The 18000-nt window shown below is 46.1% G+C and overlaps 1 protein-coding gene across 3 annotated transcripts; it reads right to left on the reverse strand.

Moving 5' to 3' along the window:
- Positions 1-428: 428 nt before the first annotated feature.
- On the reverse strand, positions 429-17522 carry UCP3 (uncoupling protein 3). Of its 3 annotated transcripts, XR_009557524.1 has the most exons (8): positions 17327-17521; positions 12930-13146; positions 10098-10308; positions 7230-7427; positions 6132-6233; positions 3676-3856; positions 1366-1849; positions 429-483 (listed from the first exon to the last, which is right to left on the reverse strand). XR_009557524.1 is itself a non-coding variant. In XM_060274052.1 (7 exons), the coding sequence occupies exons 2-7, from the start codon at positions 13053-13055 to the stop codon at positions 1735-1737; spliced, it is 933 nt and encodes a 310-aa protein (XP_060130035.1). In that variant the 5' UTR covers positions 13056-13146; positions 17327-17521; the 3' UTR covers positions 490-1734. The 3 variants fall into 3 exon arrangements, 1 of the variants encoding a protein (XP_060130035.1); XR_009557525.1 differs by lacking the exon at positions 3676-3856 and having other exon boundaries at positions 17327-17522; XM_060274052.1 differs by lacking the exon at positions 429-483 and having other exon boundaries at positions 490-1849.
- Between the last annotated feature and the right edge of the window lie 478 nt (positions 17523-18000).

Here is an 18000-nt window from a genome sequence, read left to right on the forward strand (position 1 = left end):
CTCTTGGACCAGACCTCTTGGACTACACACATCTTAGTGAGTCTCTCCCTCAAGGCCTCCAGCCTAGAGAGAGAGATGAGATGGAGTCTCACTTCTTATAAGTGAACTTCACAATGTATATATTACCTTTTAACTAAGCAAGTCTACCTCTTGAGTGTGCTGTACCTCGAGATGCTTGTAAGTAAACATCTTTTATACTTTTAAGAGCATTGTGTTGTGTCTTTTCTTTTAAGAGGGAAAAAGGGGAAATACCAGGAAAATACACTTTATTTTAGTGGCTTAAATCAAGCCTGCGCAAACGTTCTTCTGCTGTGTATTTTGCAAAAGGGGAATGTTTTTACTCTGCTAAAGTTTTGTGCTTGCTAGCGCAAGCGGGGATAGGATATATTAAACAATATCTCCTCATCCACATTCCTGAACATTCCCACACCATCTGCCAGCAGATTTCCCTTTGGTTCAGTAGGGCAGGCGCAGAAGCCATCTCTAGGCAAAGGAGGAGGAAATTTAAGTTAGTTCTGGGGAGGAGGCTCTGCAGCAGTCTCCAAGCACAGATATCCCTTTCATGTTCCCACCCCAGACACAGCTTCCTCCCTGCCCTTGTCTGTTCATGTCCAACCTGCTTCAGGCTGCAGAATACCGGTAAAATGTTGCATTATCAGAAGCGTTTGCTGGTAGACTCGGATGGTGTTGCGCCCCCTGTTTCCTGCAATCTATAGCCACTGTAGTTTTGTTGGTCCACTTTTTCCTAGCCATCACCCGGAACTAAAACTCCTTTAGCCACATTTTCCTTTAGGAGAGGAAAGTCTTCTTTCCATCCTCATTTTTGCCTGCGGGTCTTCCCTCTTCAGTGTCATTACGAGTGCAAAAACAAGGTGTTTTGTACTGCCTTAAAGACTAAGGGGCATGGGATGCGGGTGGCGCTGTGGGTTGAACCACAGAGCCTAGGGCTTGCCGATCAGAAGGTCGGCGGTTCAAATCCCCGCGACGGGGTGAGCTCCATTGTTTGGTCCCAGCTCCTGCCAACCAAGCAGTTCAAAAGCACGTCAAAGTGCAAGTAGATAAATAGGTACCACTCTGGCGGGAAGGTAAACGGCGTTTCCGTGTGCTGCTCTGGTTCGCCAGAAGCGGCTTAGTCATCCTGTTGCTCTGACCCAGAAGCTGTACGCTGGCTCCCTCAGCCAATAATGCGAGATGAGCGCTGCAACCCCAGAGTCGTCCGCCATTGGCCCTAACGGTCAGGGGTCCCTTTACCTTTACCTATGTCTCTTTGCAGTAAGATTAAACTCATCACATTTTTCCTTGTGTAATTAGGTCCTTCTCCCTAAAACAATACAATGCTATTAATATTCCCCATTGCATATTTACCTGTCAGTCAGAACCTTTGGACCAGGCCATGAAACACTCAGTTCAAATCTGGATAAACCTCCTGGACAGGAAGCATCAGAATCTCACGGCAATCCTTTTCTGGGGTGGCAGCATCCAGAATTCACGGGCACATTTGTCCTTTTTAAAGCCTCCTTTTCTCAGCCTGAATATTATGCGTCAGTGAGCCACACGAGCCCATTCCAAAGCAATTAAAACAATTGCCATTTGCGCCTTGCTACTGTGACAAGAGCGTTTCCTAGAAGCTCCCCGGCCCAAAGCTGTCTCTCTCCTGTTTTCCTCTCCCGTGTTCTCTTCTTGGGGAGTCCTTGGCGCGATCCACCTTCTCCTTCCCGGAGACGGCTTCTGGTTTCAGAAAGGGGATTCCCAGGTCACCTTGGCCAGAACCATCAGTCTTTTCAGCTGCTCAAAGGACACAAACATCACCACGTTCCAGGATCCCAGTCGCAGGAAGGAGGGTATGAAACTGAGAAGGACAAGGGCACCCAGTTAGCCATGAGCTGCCCTCCTCCCTTGAAAGACATAGTGTGGCAGTGGTCCAAAGGGCCACAATTAAGGTGATAATGTAAATCCCAATAAATCTCGGAATATGCTTATAATAGAAGAGTTATGGTAACCTGTTGCTTTAAGAAACTGATGATTTACCAAGATGCCGCACAGCTAATACACAAATCACAAAGATACAGCTCATAAGCTAGAACAGGCATCCCCAAACTGTGGCCCTCCAGATGTTTTGGCCTACAACTCCCATGATCCCTAGCTAACAGGACCAGTGGTCGGGGAAGATGGGAATTGTAGTCCAAAACATCTGGAGGGCCGAAGTTTGGGGATGCCTGAGCTAGAACATAAGTTGATACATAGTGCAAATACCTGCACGTAGCACAGGTTCCCGACACACATACTAACACAATTTAACAGATCATGGTGAGAATCAAAGTTTAGTTAGTAATGCTTATTGCACATGTGTATTAAACTAAAACAAGGTAATGAGAACTGTGATTGGTTAAATTGAAATCCTTTGTTTGGACTGTTATCAATTCCCCTGCCCCACTTTGGGCGGGGTTGCCGTTTTGCGAAAAGATTCGACTGTAACCTATTGCTTTGCAATAATAAAAAATGGACTCCTAACTCCTTGTCTCAGAGTTTTATTGGCGTAACTCAGAAGATAAGCCAACAATAGGAAGAAGCTCCTAGGCCAGGGGTCAGGAACCCTAGGCCTGGGGGCCAAATCCAGCCCTGCAAGCTTCTGGCTATGTGGGGCTACCTTTGAAGGTGACCTGGAAACTGCAACTAATCCAGAATGCGGCAGCTAGATTGGTGACTGGGAGCGGCCGCCAAGATCACGTAACATCGGTCTTGAAAGATCTACATTGGCTCCCAGTACATTTCCAAGCGCAATTCAAAGTGTTGGTGCTGACCTTTAAAGCCCTAAACGTCCTCGGCCCAGTATACCTGAAGGAGCGTTTCCACCCCCATTGTTCAGCCCAGACACTGAGGTCCAGCTCCGAGGGCCTTCTGGCGGTTCCCCTACTGCAGGAAGGGAGGTTACAGGGAGCCAGGCAGAGGGCCTTCTCGGTGGTGGCGCCCGCCCTGTGGGACACCCACCCGTCAGATGCCAGACAGATAAACAATTATACAACCTTCAGTAGGTGTCTGACGGCAGCCCTGCATAGGGAAGTTTTTCGTGTGTGATGCCCTATTGTGTTTTTAGTATTTTATGTTGGGAGCCACCCAGAGTGGCTGGGGCAACCCAGTCAGATGGGCATAATAATAATAATAATAATAATAATAATAATAATAATAATAATAGTCTTTTTAGTTAATTGCTGCATTTTGAAACTTTGTGATTTTATTTTAATTTTTTTTTAAAAAAACTGTACACTGCTTTGAGGCCAATTTAAAAGGTGGCATAAAAATGCGTTTAAGATAAGGAATCTGATACCAAAAAAGCATAGATGATGGCAATAATAATAATAGTAATAATAACAATAATTTGTATTATTTATACCCCGCTCATTGGCTGGGTTTCTGCTGCTACTCTGGGCGACTCCCAACAGATTATTGAAGACATTAAAAAATTTCCCTAAACAGGGCTGCCTTCAGATGTCTTCTAAAAGTCAGATAGTTGTTTATTTCCTTGACATTGGATGGGAAGGCGTTCCACAGGGAGGGAGCCACCACCGAGAAGGCCCTCTGGCTGGTAGTGAACTGCTCTGGGATCTTTGAGTATAGGGCGGTATATAAATTTAATTAATAAGAGCAGAAGGGGGTGTTTAGGGTGTTATTGCTTACCCTTTATAAAAAGCTGTGGGTCCCTCTTTCACCACCATGGTGAACATACAGTTCAGAGCGTTCTTGTACTGTCCTGGGATGGAGTTCATGTATCTCGTTTTGACCACATCCACGGGAGATGCCACGATGGTGGCGCAGAATCCGGCTCCGAAGGCAGCAACAAAATGGCACGGGAAATTGTCTGTTGGCGGCAGGGAACGGACACAAGGTGGTTCAGATTTGGGACAGCTCAAAAGCTGGGAGCCTCCTTCCCTTAGAAAGCCGCTCCAGAAGCTACGTTTTGAGGGTTGGCTGCCAAGGCCAAAGGCTGGTTGAAAGATCTAGGCTTGTGAGGTAGTTTGGTGCAGTGGTTATAGTGTCTGATGAAGTACACTGGGAGACTTGGGTTCAAATCCCACCCCGCAGCTGTGACACACACTGGGTAACCCCAAGCTTTTCTCTCTTTCTCTCAGTCTAATTTGCCACACATCATAAAAGAGGGTCAGATGTACAGTGGAACCTCGGTTTATGAACACCTTGGTTTATGAATTTTCGGTTTATGAACGCCGCGGACCCATCTGGAACGGATTAATTCACTTTCCATTACTTTTAATGGGAAAGTTCACTTCAGTTTATGAAAAGACTTCTGGAACCAATTACACCCATGCTTTGGGTTAAGTACGCTTCAGGTTGAGTACTCCGCAGACCTGTCTGGAACGGATTAATCCACTTTCCATTACTTTCAATGGGAAAGTTCGCTTCAGTTTATGAACGCTTCAGTTTAAGTACTCCGCGGACCGTCTGGAACAGATTAATCCACTTTCCATTACTTTCAATGGGAAAGTTCGCTTCAGTTTATGAAGGCTTCAGTTTATGAACAGACTTCCGGAACCAATTGTGTTCATAAACCGAGGTACCACTGTATGGGCAAATGTGAGAAACAGAAATTGCAAATGCTAATTTATTTGTATTGGTGTTGGTGCTGACCTTGAAAGCCTCGGTCCAGTATACCTGAAGGAGCGTCTCCACCAGGGCCGGCCCTAAGGTGAGGCTGGGTGGCGCAATGCGCCAGGGCGCTGGGCTGCCAGGGGGGTGCTGCGGTGCAGCGCCCGTGGCACCCATGCTGCGCCCGCCAGACAGCTGCGCTGTGGAACGGGGGGGCGGGCGCCGGAGGGATCTTCGCACCACGGCGCCAGATATGCTTAAGATGGCCCTGGTCTCCACCCCCATCGTTTTGCCCGGACACTGATGTTGCCGAGGGCCTTCTGGCTGTTCCCTTGTTGCGAGAAGTGAAGTTGCAGGGAACCAGGCAGAAGGCCTTCTCAGTGGTGGCGCCTGCCCTGTGGAACGCTCTCCCACCAGAGGTCAAAGAGAAAAACAACTATCAGACTTTTAGAAGACAGCTGAAGGCAGCCCTGTTTAGGGAAGCTTTTAATGTTTAATAGATTATTGTATTTTAATGTTCTGTTGGAAGCCGCCCAGAGTGGCTGGGGAAACCCAGGCAGATGGGCGGGGTATAAATACATTATTATTATTATTATTATTATTATTATTATTATTATTATTATTATTATCATCATCAGAATCATAGGGTTGGACGGGAGCCTGGGGGTCATCTAATCCAATCCCCTGCAATGCTATCTTTCGCCCAACGTGGGACTCGAACCCAGCCAGCATGGCTAACGGTCAGAGATAAAGATGAGAGCTTTAGGCCGGCAACATCTGGTGGGTTGGGAACAGGTTCCCCTCCTCTGACTTAGGTGCTCCTTTAGTGTGACGCAGCAAGTCCTCTTTTCCACCAGTTGCCTGCCAAGCAAATGCTGGGAAGCTCAAAACGTGCCTGAGAGTGATGGCCAGCCCCTGTTGCTTGTGCCTTGCACTTGGGATTCAGTGATAGACTGGTCTTGGATATGGAGGTTTCATTAAGCTATTGGATTACTGACAGCTTGTACCGCGGAGCAGCTAAGAGAATGAGCTGCCAAACGGCTGGGCTATATGCCAAAATGGCAAAATTAACTGCGAGACTTAGGAACCAAGAAGATAAGGACTTTAAGAAAGAACGGGGGAAATTTTATACCATACCTAAGAGATTATTGGAAGCAAATCAAAACGTTAGCTGGACTCTAAGAAGCACTTGTAAACCAGTTTATTGTTAAGCTAGATAAATGGGAATTGTGGAGAATGTACAGTATTGATATGTATAATAATAATAATAATAATAATAATAATAATAATAGAAGGATCCCTGAAAGGGAGGGGGGGGAGTCATGAGATTCAGAGAATCTCGCGAAATGAGTATATAAATGTTGTTGAGATAAAGTTGTCTCTGTAAAAACCAATACAAATATTTCAGGGGGGAAAGGAGGAGAGACTGAGCCGCCATTTTGAATCCTGCCTCCTTCATTGGCTGGAGACTCATAATCTTTAAGACCGCAAGGTAGGTTGCTGGAGCATCTGGGAAGAGGAGGCCTCCCTACCTGTCATCAGGTGATATCTCAGGAGCGTTTCCTTGACGAGGTCGTAGGTCACCATCTCCCCACAGTTCACGATGGAGTTTCGGATGATGTTTGGCAGAGTCCCTATAGTGGGCGGAAGCAAAGGGTTAGGGGGCGGGGGTAGAGACTGTGGACTTTGTGATCTCCTGGCTGGATTCCAGGAGCTGGCCAGGAGGTCTCGGTGGCTAGCAGTACCCGTTTCCAGCTCTGACTGCTTCACCAGCTTGTGTCCCTCTTGGACCGAGAAGACTTGGCCATTGCTCCCCCTCCTTTGGTAACCTCCAGACTGGACTACTGCAATGTGTTCTACATGGGGCTGGCCTTGAAGACAGTTTGGGAACTTCAACTGGTCCAAAATGCCGTGGCCAGGTTATTGGCTAGGGTTCCATTTAGAGATGATGGTGATGATGATGATGACCAATTGAGTTTATATACTGCCCTATACCCGGAGGTCTCGGGTCGGTTCACAGAAAAGAAGGGGTTGCACAACTTCTGTCTTAAACTGCTGCCAATTTGTTTCTGGGTCAAATTCTTTTTTTTTAAAAGACAATTTATTAAATTTTCCAATTAAACACATTTAAACAAAAACAAAACATACAACCACAAGCAGCTATGGAGTGGCCCAGGCTTTCAGGAATGTATATAAGCAGTTGCTTTGCCCCCATTTCCCAGTAATGTACAGTAGTTCAATAAAGGTTCTTGCTACAGGTAGGTAGCCTTTTTGGTCTGAGTCGAAGCAAAATAAGAAAATTCCTTCAGTAGCACCTTAAAGACCAACTAAGTTTATATTTTGGTATGAGCTTTCGTGTGCATGCACACTTCTTCAGATACGGTTCTTGCTGTTATCGCTGTGTCATGCCTCATAGGAACCCACCTGCACTTATGAGAGATTTTTACGGTAGGCTCCGATTTTAAAATCGCTTGAGCCGATTATAATTTTGCATTTTCATATTGCAGCATCTGACACCCGCACCCTGGGACCTTAGGGTGGGACGCAGGTAGGAAATAAAATAAATAAATAGGACAACCATAATAAAAAAAATCATACAGAAGGGGAATTAATGGTGGAAGACAACACACCTTTCCAGAGTCCTCGGACCCCTTCTTCACGGGCGATAGTCTTGTAAGCGTCCACAGTCCCATTGTACTTCTTCGGTCCACCAACCAGCCTGATGTGGGCTTGGAAGCGGACCTTAACCACATCCGTGGGCTGGGCACAGGTGACAGCCATGGCTCCGGTGGTGCAACCGGCAAGTAACCGGGTGGGGATGCTGGCACCTGGGAGAGGGAAAGAGGTGGAAGATAAAGTCCCTACCAGAGAAGAAGGGCAAATCAAGTTGGTGGACTATCCCAAAATGGCAAAACTGGCTGGAAAGTTCAGGAACCAGGAAGACCAAAACTTTAATAGGTTTTGTCTCGCCAGAGTAGCGCATGCTCTGGTTATCTCCCGCTTGGACTACTGCAATGCGCTCTACGTGGGGCTGCCTTTGAAGGGGACCCGGAAACCACAACTAATCCAGAATGCAGTAGCTAGACTGGTGACTGGGAGCAGCCGCCGAGACCACATAACACTGGTCCTAAAAGACCTACATTGGCTCCCAGTACATTTCCAAGCACAATTCAAAGTGTTGGTGCTGACCTTGAAAGCCCTAAACGGCCTCGGTCCAGTATACCTGAAGGAGCGTCTCCACCCCCATCGTTCTGCCCGGACACTGAGATCCAGTGCCGAGGGCCTTCTGGCGGTTCCCTTGTTGCGAGAAGCAAAACTACAGAGAACGAGGCAGAGGGCCTTCTCGGTAGTGGCACCCGCCCTGTGGAACGCCCTCCCATCAGATGTCAAAGCGATAAATAAGTACCTGACATTTAGAAGACATCTGAAGGCAGCCCTGTTCAGGGAAGTTTTTAATGTGTGACATGTTAATGTGTTTTAAATCTTTGTTGGAAGCTGCCCAGAGTGGCTTGGGAAACCCAGCCAGATGGGCGGGGTACAAATAATAAATTATTATTATTATTATTATTATTATTATTATTATTATTTAATAGGGAATGGAGGGAAAATACGTAATTTACCTTAAAGACCATTGCAAGCAGCTGAAAACATTAGCAGGACTATAACAACACTTGTAATGGAATGAGAAATATGGTATAAGGGAGTAAAAAATTTTGGGGGGGGCGGGAGTTATCGAAAAAAAATGCAGTAGAAAAGGTTTATCCACAGAACCCACGGGGGGGAATTGGGGGACGTCCAGAGATTTGGAGGAATCTTTAAACTGTGGGTATGTTGTGGTTTGATTATAATTTTAAATATGTAAAACCAAATAAAAACAATTTTAAAAAGAGAGAGAGAGAGTGAGGCAGACAGAGAGACAGAGGGTGTTTTTGTCATTATAATGGGTTGATGTCCTTGTTCTATCTCTTCCCCCAGTTATACAATTTGGGCCACGTTCACAAGACAGTTTATTTCATTTCCCCGATGATGATGACTGCCACATTTATTCTATTTATTTGTTACCCTCGTTTATTCTACCTCCCATCCCACCTTTTTTACTCCAACAGGATCAAGGCAGCGTCCCCTGCTTATCTCCACGACAACAACCCTACTAGGTAGGTCAGGCTGAGAGGCTGTGACTGGTACCCAAGGTCACACAGTGAGTTTCATGGCCGAGTGGGGATTTGAACCCAGGCCCTAGTCCGAAAGTTTAAAAACAGCACACTACACTGGCTCTGTCAGGCTTCGTCAGCTGTGCATACTCTAAATAATACAGATAAACATAATAATGTAGGTTTTTTAAAAAAACAAATTAGGAAACAAAACATATAACACGCATATTGAACATTGGATCTACATACCATATTTTGTGTATCTACATATCATATTTTGTGTTTATCTGTATTATTTAGAGTATGCATGGCTGACGAAGCCCAGAAGGGTGAAACAAGGTATTATTCCGGGAATCTTAAGTTCTTTTGTCTGATACCTGCATACAGCAACTATATTTTGCAAAGGCGTATGTTAAGACCTTTCGTATCTTTCATCTGATACCTGCATACAGCAACTGCGTACAACAACTATACTTTGCAAAGGCATATGTTGAACATTACAAAGAAAAAGTTCATTTTCTGCAAGTACGGCTTCTTAAAGTTGTCGCGTCTGACACTTGCATTCGTAAAGACGTATGTGTAACGCAAAAAAAAGCTTCTATTGGGACATTACGTATATAAGAACTGATCTATTAGTATTTCCTGTTCAAAATGTTGGTCTTTTTAATTGCTTCTACTTAATTTGATAATGTGAAAAGAGGTGTGTTTATACGATGTATAATGAATTCATATAGTTAAACACAGCCAGTTACGTTGTGGGTGTTATTGTTAGTTGTGTTTACGTAACAACAACAACAACAACAACAACAACAACAACAACAACAACAACAACAACATATTATTTATACCCCGCCCATCTGGCCGGGTCTCCCCAGCCACTCTGGGCGGCTTCCAACAGAAGAATAAAACACAATAATCTATTAAACATTAAAAGCCTCCCTGAACAGGGCTGCCTTCAGATGTCTTCTAAAAGTCTGGTAGTTGTTTTCCTTTTTGACATCTGTTGGGAGGGCGTTCCACAGGGCAGGCGCCACCACCGAGAAGGCCCTCTGCCTGGTTCCCTGCAACTTGGCTTCTCGCAGCGAGGGAACCGCCAGAAGACCCTCAGCGCTGGACCTCAGTGTCCAGGCAGAACGATGGAGGTGGAGACGCTCCTTCAGGTATACTGGACCGAGGCCGTTTAGGGCTTTAAAGGCCAGCACCTATATAGGTTTGATAGTGTAGCGTAGGATGACAGGCCGATGTTCTGCCAATGGGATAGTTCATGATAGCTTGGAAGCCTGCCGTGTTTCCGAAGGAGACACACCTGCCAGAGCTCGGGGCCTCTGGAGGCAGCGGGGAACTTACTTTCTGACCCCTTGGGGGTGTAGAACTGCTTCACCGAGTCGTACAGGCCAATCCGGATGGATGCAAAGCTCATCTGGCGTTGGAGGCCGGCCACCAAGCCGTTGTAGAGACTCTTCGGCCCCTCGGTCCTCACCATGGTAGTGATGGTGCCCAACGCCCCTTTGTACTTGACGTTCTTCATTGCCCTGGAAGCCTTGCCTTCGCCTTGGATCTGAAAGGAGAAGTTGACGAGATATCGACCACTCATCACCCGGCACAGCTCCGTTTTGTAACAGATTGAGTCTACACTGAGCAAGTAAAATCCTCAGTGATACACTGGGCAGTAGATATCGGTCGTACAGTGGTACCTCGGTTTATGAACACAATTGGTTCCGGAAGTCTGTTCATAAACTGAAGCGTTCATAAACTGAAGCGAACTTTCCCATTGAAAGTAATGGAAAGTGGATTAATCCGTTCCAGACGGGTCCGCGGAGTAACCGTTCATAAACTGAAGCGAACTTTCCCATTGAAAGTAATGGAAAGTGGATTAATCCGTTCCAGACGGGTCCACGGAGTACTTAAACTGAAGCGTTCATAAACTGAAGCATGGGTGTAATTGGTTCCGGAAGTCTGTTCATAAACTGAAGCGTTCATAAACTGAAGCGAACTTTCCCATTAAAAGTAATGGAAAGTGAATTAATCTGTTCCAGATGGGTCCGTGGCGTTCATAAACTGAAAATTCATAAACCGAGGTGTTCATAAACCGAGGTTCCACTGTAATATAATAATAACAATTTATTATTTGTACCCCGCCCATCTGGCTGGGTTTCCCCAGCCACTCTGGGCGGCTTCCAACAGAAATAGTAAAACTCAGTAATTTCTTAAAGCTTAAAAGCTTCCCAAAACAGGGCTGCCTTCAGATGTCCTCTAAAAGTCGGGTAGTTGTTTTTCTTTTTGACATCTGGTGGGAGGGCGTTCCACAGGGCGGGTGCCACTACCGAGAAGGCCCTCTGCCTGGTTCCCTGTAGCTTTGTTTCTCGCAGTGAGGGAACTGCCAGAAGGCCCTCGGCACTGGACTTCAGTGTCCGGGCAGAGCGATGGACATAGGAATATAGACATTGGAAGCATGGGAACGATTGTGGAATATGGATATAAAATTTACAGCATAGCAGGGGTTTGGACTGGACGGCCCTTGTGGTCTCTTCCAACTCTATGATTCTAAGACAGGTGTAGGCAACCTAAGACCCGTAGGCCGGATGCGGCCCAATCGCCTTCTCAATCCGGCCCACGGACGGTCTGGGAATCAGCGTGTATCCTTTCATTTAAAATGCATCTCTGGGTTATTTGTGGGGCATTTGTGAGACGGTGGACCAGCCCACGGCTGAAAAGGGTTGCTGACCCCTGGTCTAAGAGCTCCTTCATGGATCACTTGTCTTGTCATGGCGAAGGGGCTTGAATAACTCAGAGAAGCTATGAGCTATGCCGTGCAGGGCCACCCAAGATGGACAGGTCATAGTGGAGAGTTTTGACTAAACGTGATCCACCTGGAGAAGGAACTGGCAAGCCACTCCAGTATCCCTGCCAAGAAAACTCCATGGACAAAGACAACAGGCATATAAAAGTTATGACGCTGGAAGATGAGCCCCTCAGGTCGGAAGGCGTCCAACATGATAAAAGACCCTGATGTTGGGAAAGATGGAGGGCACAAGGAGAAGGGGACGACAGAGGACGAGATGGTTGGACAGTGTTCTCGAAGCTACCAACATGAGTCTGACCAAACTGCGGGAGGCAGTGGAAGACAGGAGTGCCTGGCGTGCTCTGGTCCATGGGGTCACAAAGAGTCGGACACGACTAAACGACTAAACAACAACACCAACATGGTCTAAGAGAAAATTATATGAAAATTATCGTTGGTATCTAACACTGAGTAAACTGGCAAAAATGTATAAATCTCAATCAAACAAGTGTTGGAAATGTAAAGAGAAAGAAGGTTCTTTTATAATATATGGTTGTCTTGTAGTAAGGTTAAAGCTTACTGGGAAATGATATATAATGAATTGAAAAGGATGTTCAAAAAATAACTTTTGTAAAAAACAAAACAAAAAAACCTAGAAGCTCTTCTTTTGGGAATTATAGGGACAGAACTACTTAAATTGTATAGAAATTTATTCATGTATAGCAAGAATGCTACTTGCCCCAAAGTGGAAAGAAGCAGAAGTCCCAGCAAAGGAAGAACGGATACAAAAACACATGGAATATGCAGAGATGGCGAAACTTACCGGAAGGATAAGATAACAAACTTTTTATAGAAGAATGGAAATGGTTTATTGAATATTTACAGATAAATTGTAAACAGATAAAAAAACCTCGCAGGATTATTGTAATAACCTGCAGTTTCATATTTAAAGTAGAAGAATAAATGAGCAAATTAAGTTAATTTGGATATGCAAATATTAAAAAATATATTTGAGGAACTGCAGAAAGAGGGGGAAGAAAGTCACGTCCTAAAATGTCCAAATGGTTGTAAAATCAGTTAAATGTATATACCGGTATCTGAAAAGTATACTGTAAATAATTTTTTTAAAAAGTCTGCATTCATACCACTTTAAGCAGCTGGGAGTGCTTTTTGCTTTTACTCATATTCCACCTCCCCCCCCCCCAAAGGAGGTCAAGCTGGCACACATAGTTCCCCTTCTCCTCATTTAATCCCAACAACAACTACCCTGCGAGGTTGGGCGGAGAGGCATTGACTGGCTCCCAAGGTCACCCAGCGAGCTTCATTATGGCTGAGTGGAGGATTTGAACCCTGGGCTCCCTGGTCCCAGTTCAACACTCTAACCTAGCGGTTCTCACCTGTAGCCTGACTTTTGCCGTGTCCAAGGGGAAGGTGAAAAGGTCAGCAATGCAGGCGGCCGTCCCAGCACTGAGAAACTTGACGGTTGCTGAGGGGGGGATGTCCGTGGGCTTCAGGCCGACCATTGTGCCGCTGTGGACGGAGGCGTTTCAGCCCTGGAAAATGTCTGCGAACACCGAGAAGGAGGCTTTGCCGTCCCTGGCAATATAGATGAGCCTGGGGAGGGGAAATAAATCTTCATAAATCCTGTCCTTTCTCGCTGTCCTGTCCAATGCAAGGTGTTGGTGCTGACCTTGAAAGCCCTAAACCAGGCATAGGCAAACTCAGCCCTCCAGATGTTTTGGGACTGCAACTCCCATCATCCCTAGCTAACAGGGCCAGTGGTCAGGGATGATGGGAGTTGTAGTCCCAAAACATCTGGAGGGCCGAGTTTGCCTATGCCTGCCCTAAACGGCCCAGGATACCTGAAGGAGCATCTCCACCCCCATCGTTCAGCCCGGACACTGAGGTCCAGCTCCAAGGGCCTTCTGGCAGTTCCCTCCCTGCAAGAAGTGAGGTTACAGGGAACCAGGCAGGGGGCCTTCTCGGTGGTGGCCCCCGCCCTGTGGAACGCCTTCCCATCAGATGTCAAGGAAATCAACAACTGTCTGACTTTTAGAAGACATCTGAAGGCAGCCCTGTTTAGAGAAGTTTTTAATTTTTGATGTTTTATCGTGTTTTTAATGTTCTGTTGGGAGCCGCCCAGAATGGCTGGGGAAGCCCAGCCGGATGGGCGCGGTATGTACAAACAAACAAACAAACAAACAAACAAACATCATCATCATCACTGAATGGATAACAGTCGACACATATTGAGAGCCTAAGAAGTGACTTCTGGATCTGGAAAATGGCCAGTCTAGACAAGCATCCTGCCAACCAGACGCCACAATGGGGAACCCACAAGTGAGCTTCGAACACAAGAGTCTTCTCCCCTCCTGTGTTTTCCAGCAACTGGGATCCAGAAGCATTGCTACTTCCAGCTGTGAGGACAGAGCAGAGCTACTGCGACTAGTAGCCATTGAGAGCCATGAGAGCCATGAATTTGTCTCTAGGCTTTTGGTCATCACTGCTTCTTGTGGCAGCAAGTTCCACAGTTATCTATCTGGTCTGTTGATAGACCTGATAACAACAACATAAAATCAAAACCAAAACAGACACCAGTAGACCACTGTGGGGTGTATACTCTTACTTGCCTGCATAGGCCTGGCAGAATAGAAAAGTTTCCTGCAGGCGTTTTAAAGTTGGCACAGGAGGTGCCTGCTGAATCTCTAGTGGCAGCGTGTTCCACAGGACTAGGTCAATTGCCCAATATACCAGTACAGTGGTACCTCTACTTACAAATAACCCTACTTACGAATGTTTCTACTTATGAATGGAGTTCCATCCGCCATCTTGGATGTGGTTTAGATAGGATTTTTCCTACTTACGAATTTTTAGATAGGGTTGCTTCGACTTACGAATTTTTTTCTCCCAATGCATTCCTATGGGATTCGACTTACAATTTTTTTCAACTTACGAATGTGCGTTCAGAACGCATTAAATTCGTAAGTAGAGGTACCACTGTATACCTGAAGGAACGTCTCCACCCCCATCATTCAGCCTGGACACTGAGGTCCAGCTCCGAGGGCCTTCTGGCGGTTCCCTCATTGCGAGAAGCCAAGTTACAGGGAACCAGGCAGAGGGCCTTCTCGGTGGTGGCGCCCGCCCTGTGGAATGCCCTCCCATCAGGTGCCAAGGAAATAAACAACTATCTGGCTTTTAGGAGACATCTGAAGGGAGCCCTGTTTAGGGAATTTTTTTAATGTTTGATGTTTTATCGTGTTTTTAATATTCTTTTGGGAGCCGCCCAGAGTGGCTGAGGAAACCCAGCCAGATGGGCGGGGTATAAGTAATAAAATTATGATTATTATCATTGTCTTATCACAATGTGTTATTTTATTGTTGGAGAAAGGAAGAAGGGGAACAAGGAGGATGGGAAGAATTGTTATGACAAAATGTGCTTCTCACATGCCAAATCATGTATTCTCTGGGCAGGGTGGAACTTGTAGGGTGATGGGAAACTACTGAAACTAGCCTGAGCTTGAGGGCCAGTAATTTAAGCCAGCAACTATTTGCATGAAGATTCCTGGAACGTAACAGAGAATTAACACCGCTTGCCAGGACTGGGAAATGAAATATTTTGCCAGTTCTGAGTGCTAAGAGAATTTCGGAGAGAAACAAATTGGATGTTGCAGACGGCAGCAAGAGTTGGGCGTCGTTTTAGGGGAATTAACAATGTTAGTTGAGTGAAGCTGGCCCTGCCCAAACATTTGCTTCTCCAACGCTCCCACTTCATAGCCGCTTAGCACATTTTGCAAAAAAGCGAATTATGACAGACTTAAAGACATCTTAACTTCCCTGTGCCTTTCTAAAGCGTTGTGGCTCCTTAAAGGCTGCTGTGAATTTCCAACCGCATTGGAACTTGGAGGAGAATGTAATTCTTGAACATATGAAGGGCCTGCTGGATCAAACCAACGATCCCTCTAGCCCAGCAGCCTAGTCTAACAGTGGGAAGCTGGGAAGCTTGTAAGCAGGATCTGAGCACAAGAGCAGCTCTCCCCTCCTGTGATTTCCAGCACCGCTGCCTCAAACTTTGGAGGCAGAGCCAAGCCATCAGGGCTTGTAGCCATCGATAGCCCTCTCCTCCTCCTCCTCCATGAATTTGTCCAATCCTCTTTTAAGTTGGTGGCCATCACTGCCTCCTGTGGCAGGGAGTTCCACAGTTTAACCATTCGCTGCTTGAAGAAGGACATTTTTGGGGAGGGAACTGACTCCTTTGAGATGGCTGGTGCCATGCTGCTTTTATTGGTATGGCTTTAAAAGATTTTATATATGTGTATTGTTTTAATTCTATCGGTGTTTAATTGATTTTCAATTATTGTTTTTCTCTCTGTTTTCAGCAGTTTTTGTTTTTATCTATGAGCTGCCCTCAGGGGGAAAGGCGGGGTGTGAATCCACTACCTTTCCTTCCGGCTCTGAAGAAGAGGATCTCTGAATCCTGTGACCTCAGTCCCGCTATGGAGGATGCCACGGAACAATTCAAAGATGCTCTGTTATTCAGAAAACTGTCCTGAAAAACTGTCCTGTTATTCAGAAAACTGTCCGCTACGGCCCTGATCCAGTGACAATCAGAATCGTGGAAGTGTAGAGGTGGAAGTATGGAAGGATGGAGACATCTAGTCCAACCCCCTGCAATGTCAGCCAAGTCCCATTGAAAGTCCCATTAAAACGACTTAAAAGATAGTTTGTTGCTAAATGAGTCTTATGAGGAACGGCTTAGGGAGCTGGGTATGTTTAGCCTGGAGAAGAGAAGGTTAAGGGGTGATATGATAGCCATGTTCAAATATATAAAAGGATGTCATATAGAGGAGGGAGAAAGGTTGTTTTCTCCAGAGAAGCAATGGACACGGAGCAATGGATTCAAGCTACAAGAAAGAAGATTCCACCTAAACATTAGAAAGAACTTCCTGACAGTAAGAGCTGTTCGGCAGTGGAATTTGCTGCCAAGGAGTGTGGTGGAGTCTCCTTCTTTGCAGGTCTTTAAGCAGAGGCTTGACAGGCATATGTCAAGAATGCTTTGATGGTGTTTCCTGCTTGGCAGGGGGTTGGACTGGATGGCCCTTGTGGTCTCTTCCAACTCTATGATTCTATGAGTCCAGAGTCTGAAATCACCCACAAGGCGAGTGCATGCGTAATAAGGCCCTTCTCATTCTCCAGCACAACTTTTGCCAGCCTGGTGCCTCCCAGCACAGCTGCCTGCGGCTGATGGGAGGTTGTCTTCCAAAACATCTGTAGGACGCCAGGTTGGCAAAGGCATCTGCTCAAGTGCTAGAACTAACAACAACAACAATTTATTACTTATACCCTGCCCATCTAGCTGGGTTTCCCCAGCCATTCTGGGCAGCTCCCAACAAGAGATTAAAAATACATTAAAACATCAGTGATTAAAAACTTTCCCAAACAGGGCGGCCTTCAGATGTTTTCTAAAAGTCAAATAGTTGTTTATTTCTTTGACATCTGATGGGAGGGCGTTCCGCAGGGCGGACGCCACCACTGAGAAGGCCCTCTGCCTGGCTCCCTGTAACTTTGCTTCTCGCAAAGAAGACCTTTCAATCCAACCAGTGCTATTTTTCTAGAAAAAGAGGTTTTGGAACTCGCTACGAACGCCTCCTTTGCTCTCTTAGAATGGCAACAGCGCCCACCTGAGAGGTGCCGAAACCGAGTTCCGGCTAAACAAAAAGCCATGAATCCGGCCAACCAACTCCATGCAAGCAAAGAAAACCAGAAAAAAACAACAACAACAACAACAACACCTTACTTGGCCCAAGATGTTTTCTGCTTGAATCCCTTGCGGTTTGATCCGTAGGCGTTCCTGCCGAAAGGTGGTGATGTGAATTTTGCAGAGAAAAGTATTACTAAATCAGGGGGTTGGATCCACAGCCTAGGAATCGCAGCAAAAGTTCCATTCAGCTCAAGCGTCCGCCGCCACAAAGCAACTCTGTTTGGCATCTTCTCATCGAGACTTTCCTTTTATAAGGATTGCCGCGGTTGGCATTTCGGCTGGGAGCGGACGGGTGAAAACAGAGATCGGGTCTCCTTGGGGTCAGTCAGTTCAAGATAAGCACATGCCCAGTCGCCGTGTCCTCATGCGAATTAAAATAGAAATGGGCTACTTCTGTTTGGTAATATCCCTGGTGGTGGGGGTGGTGGGGTACCCACTGTGAGTAGAATCATAGAATCATAGAATCATAGAGTTGGAAGAGACCACAAGGGCCATCCAGTCCAACCCCCTGCCGAGCAGGAAACACCATCAAAGCATTCTTGACATATGCCTGTCAAGCCTCTGCTTAAAGACCTCCAAAGACCTCCACCACACTCCTTGGCAGCAAATTCCACTGCCAAACAGCTCTTACTGTCAGGAAGTTCTTCCTAATGTTTAGGTGGAATCTTCTTTCTTGAAGTTTGAATCCATTGCTCCATGTCCGCTTCTCT

This window comes from Zootoca vivipara, chromosome 4 (genome assembly GCF_963506605.1).
Source record: "Zootoca vivipara chromosome 4, rZooViv1.1, whole genome shotgun sequence".
Lineage (NCBI taxonomy): Eukaryota > Metazoa > Chordata > Lepidosauria > Squamata > Lacertidae > Zootoca > Zootoca vivipara.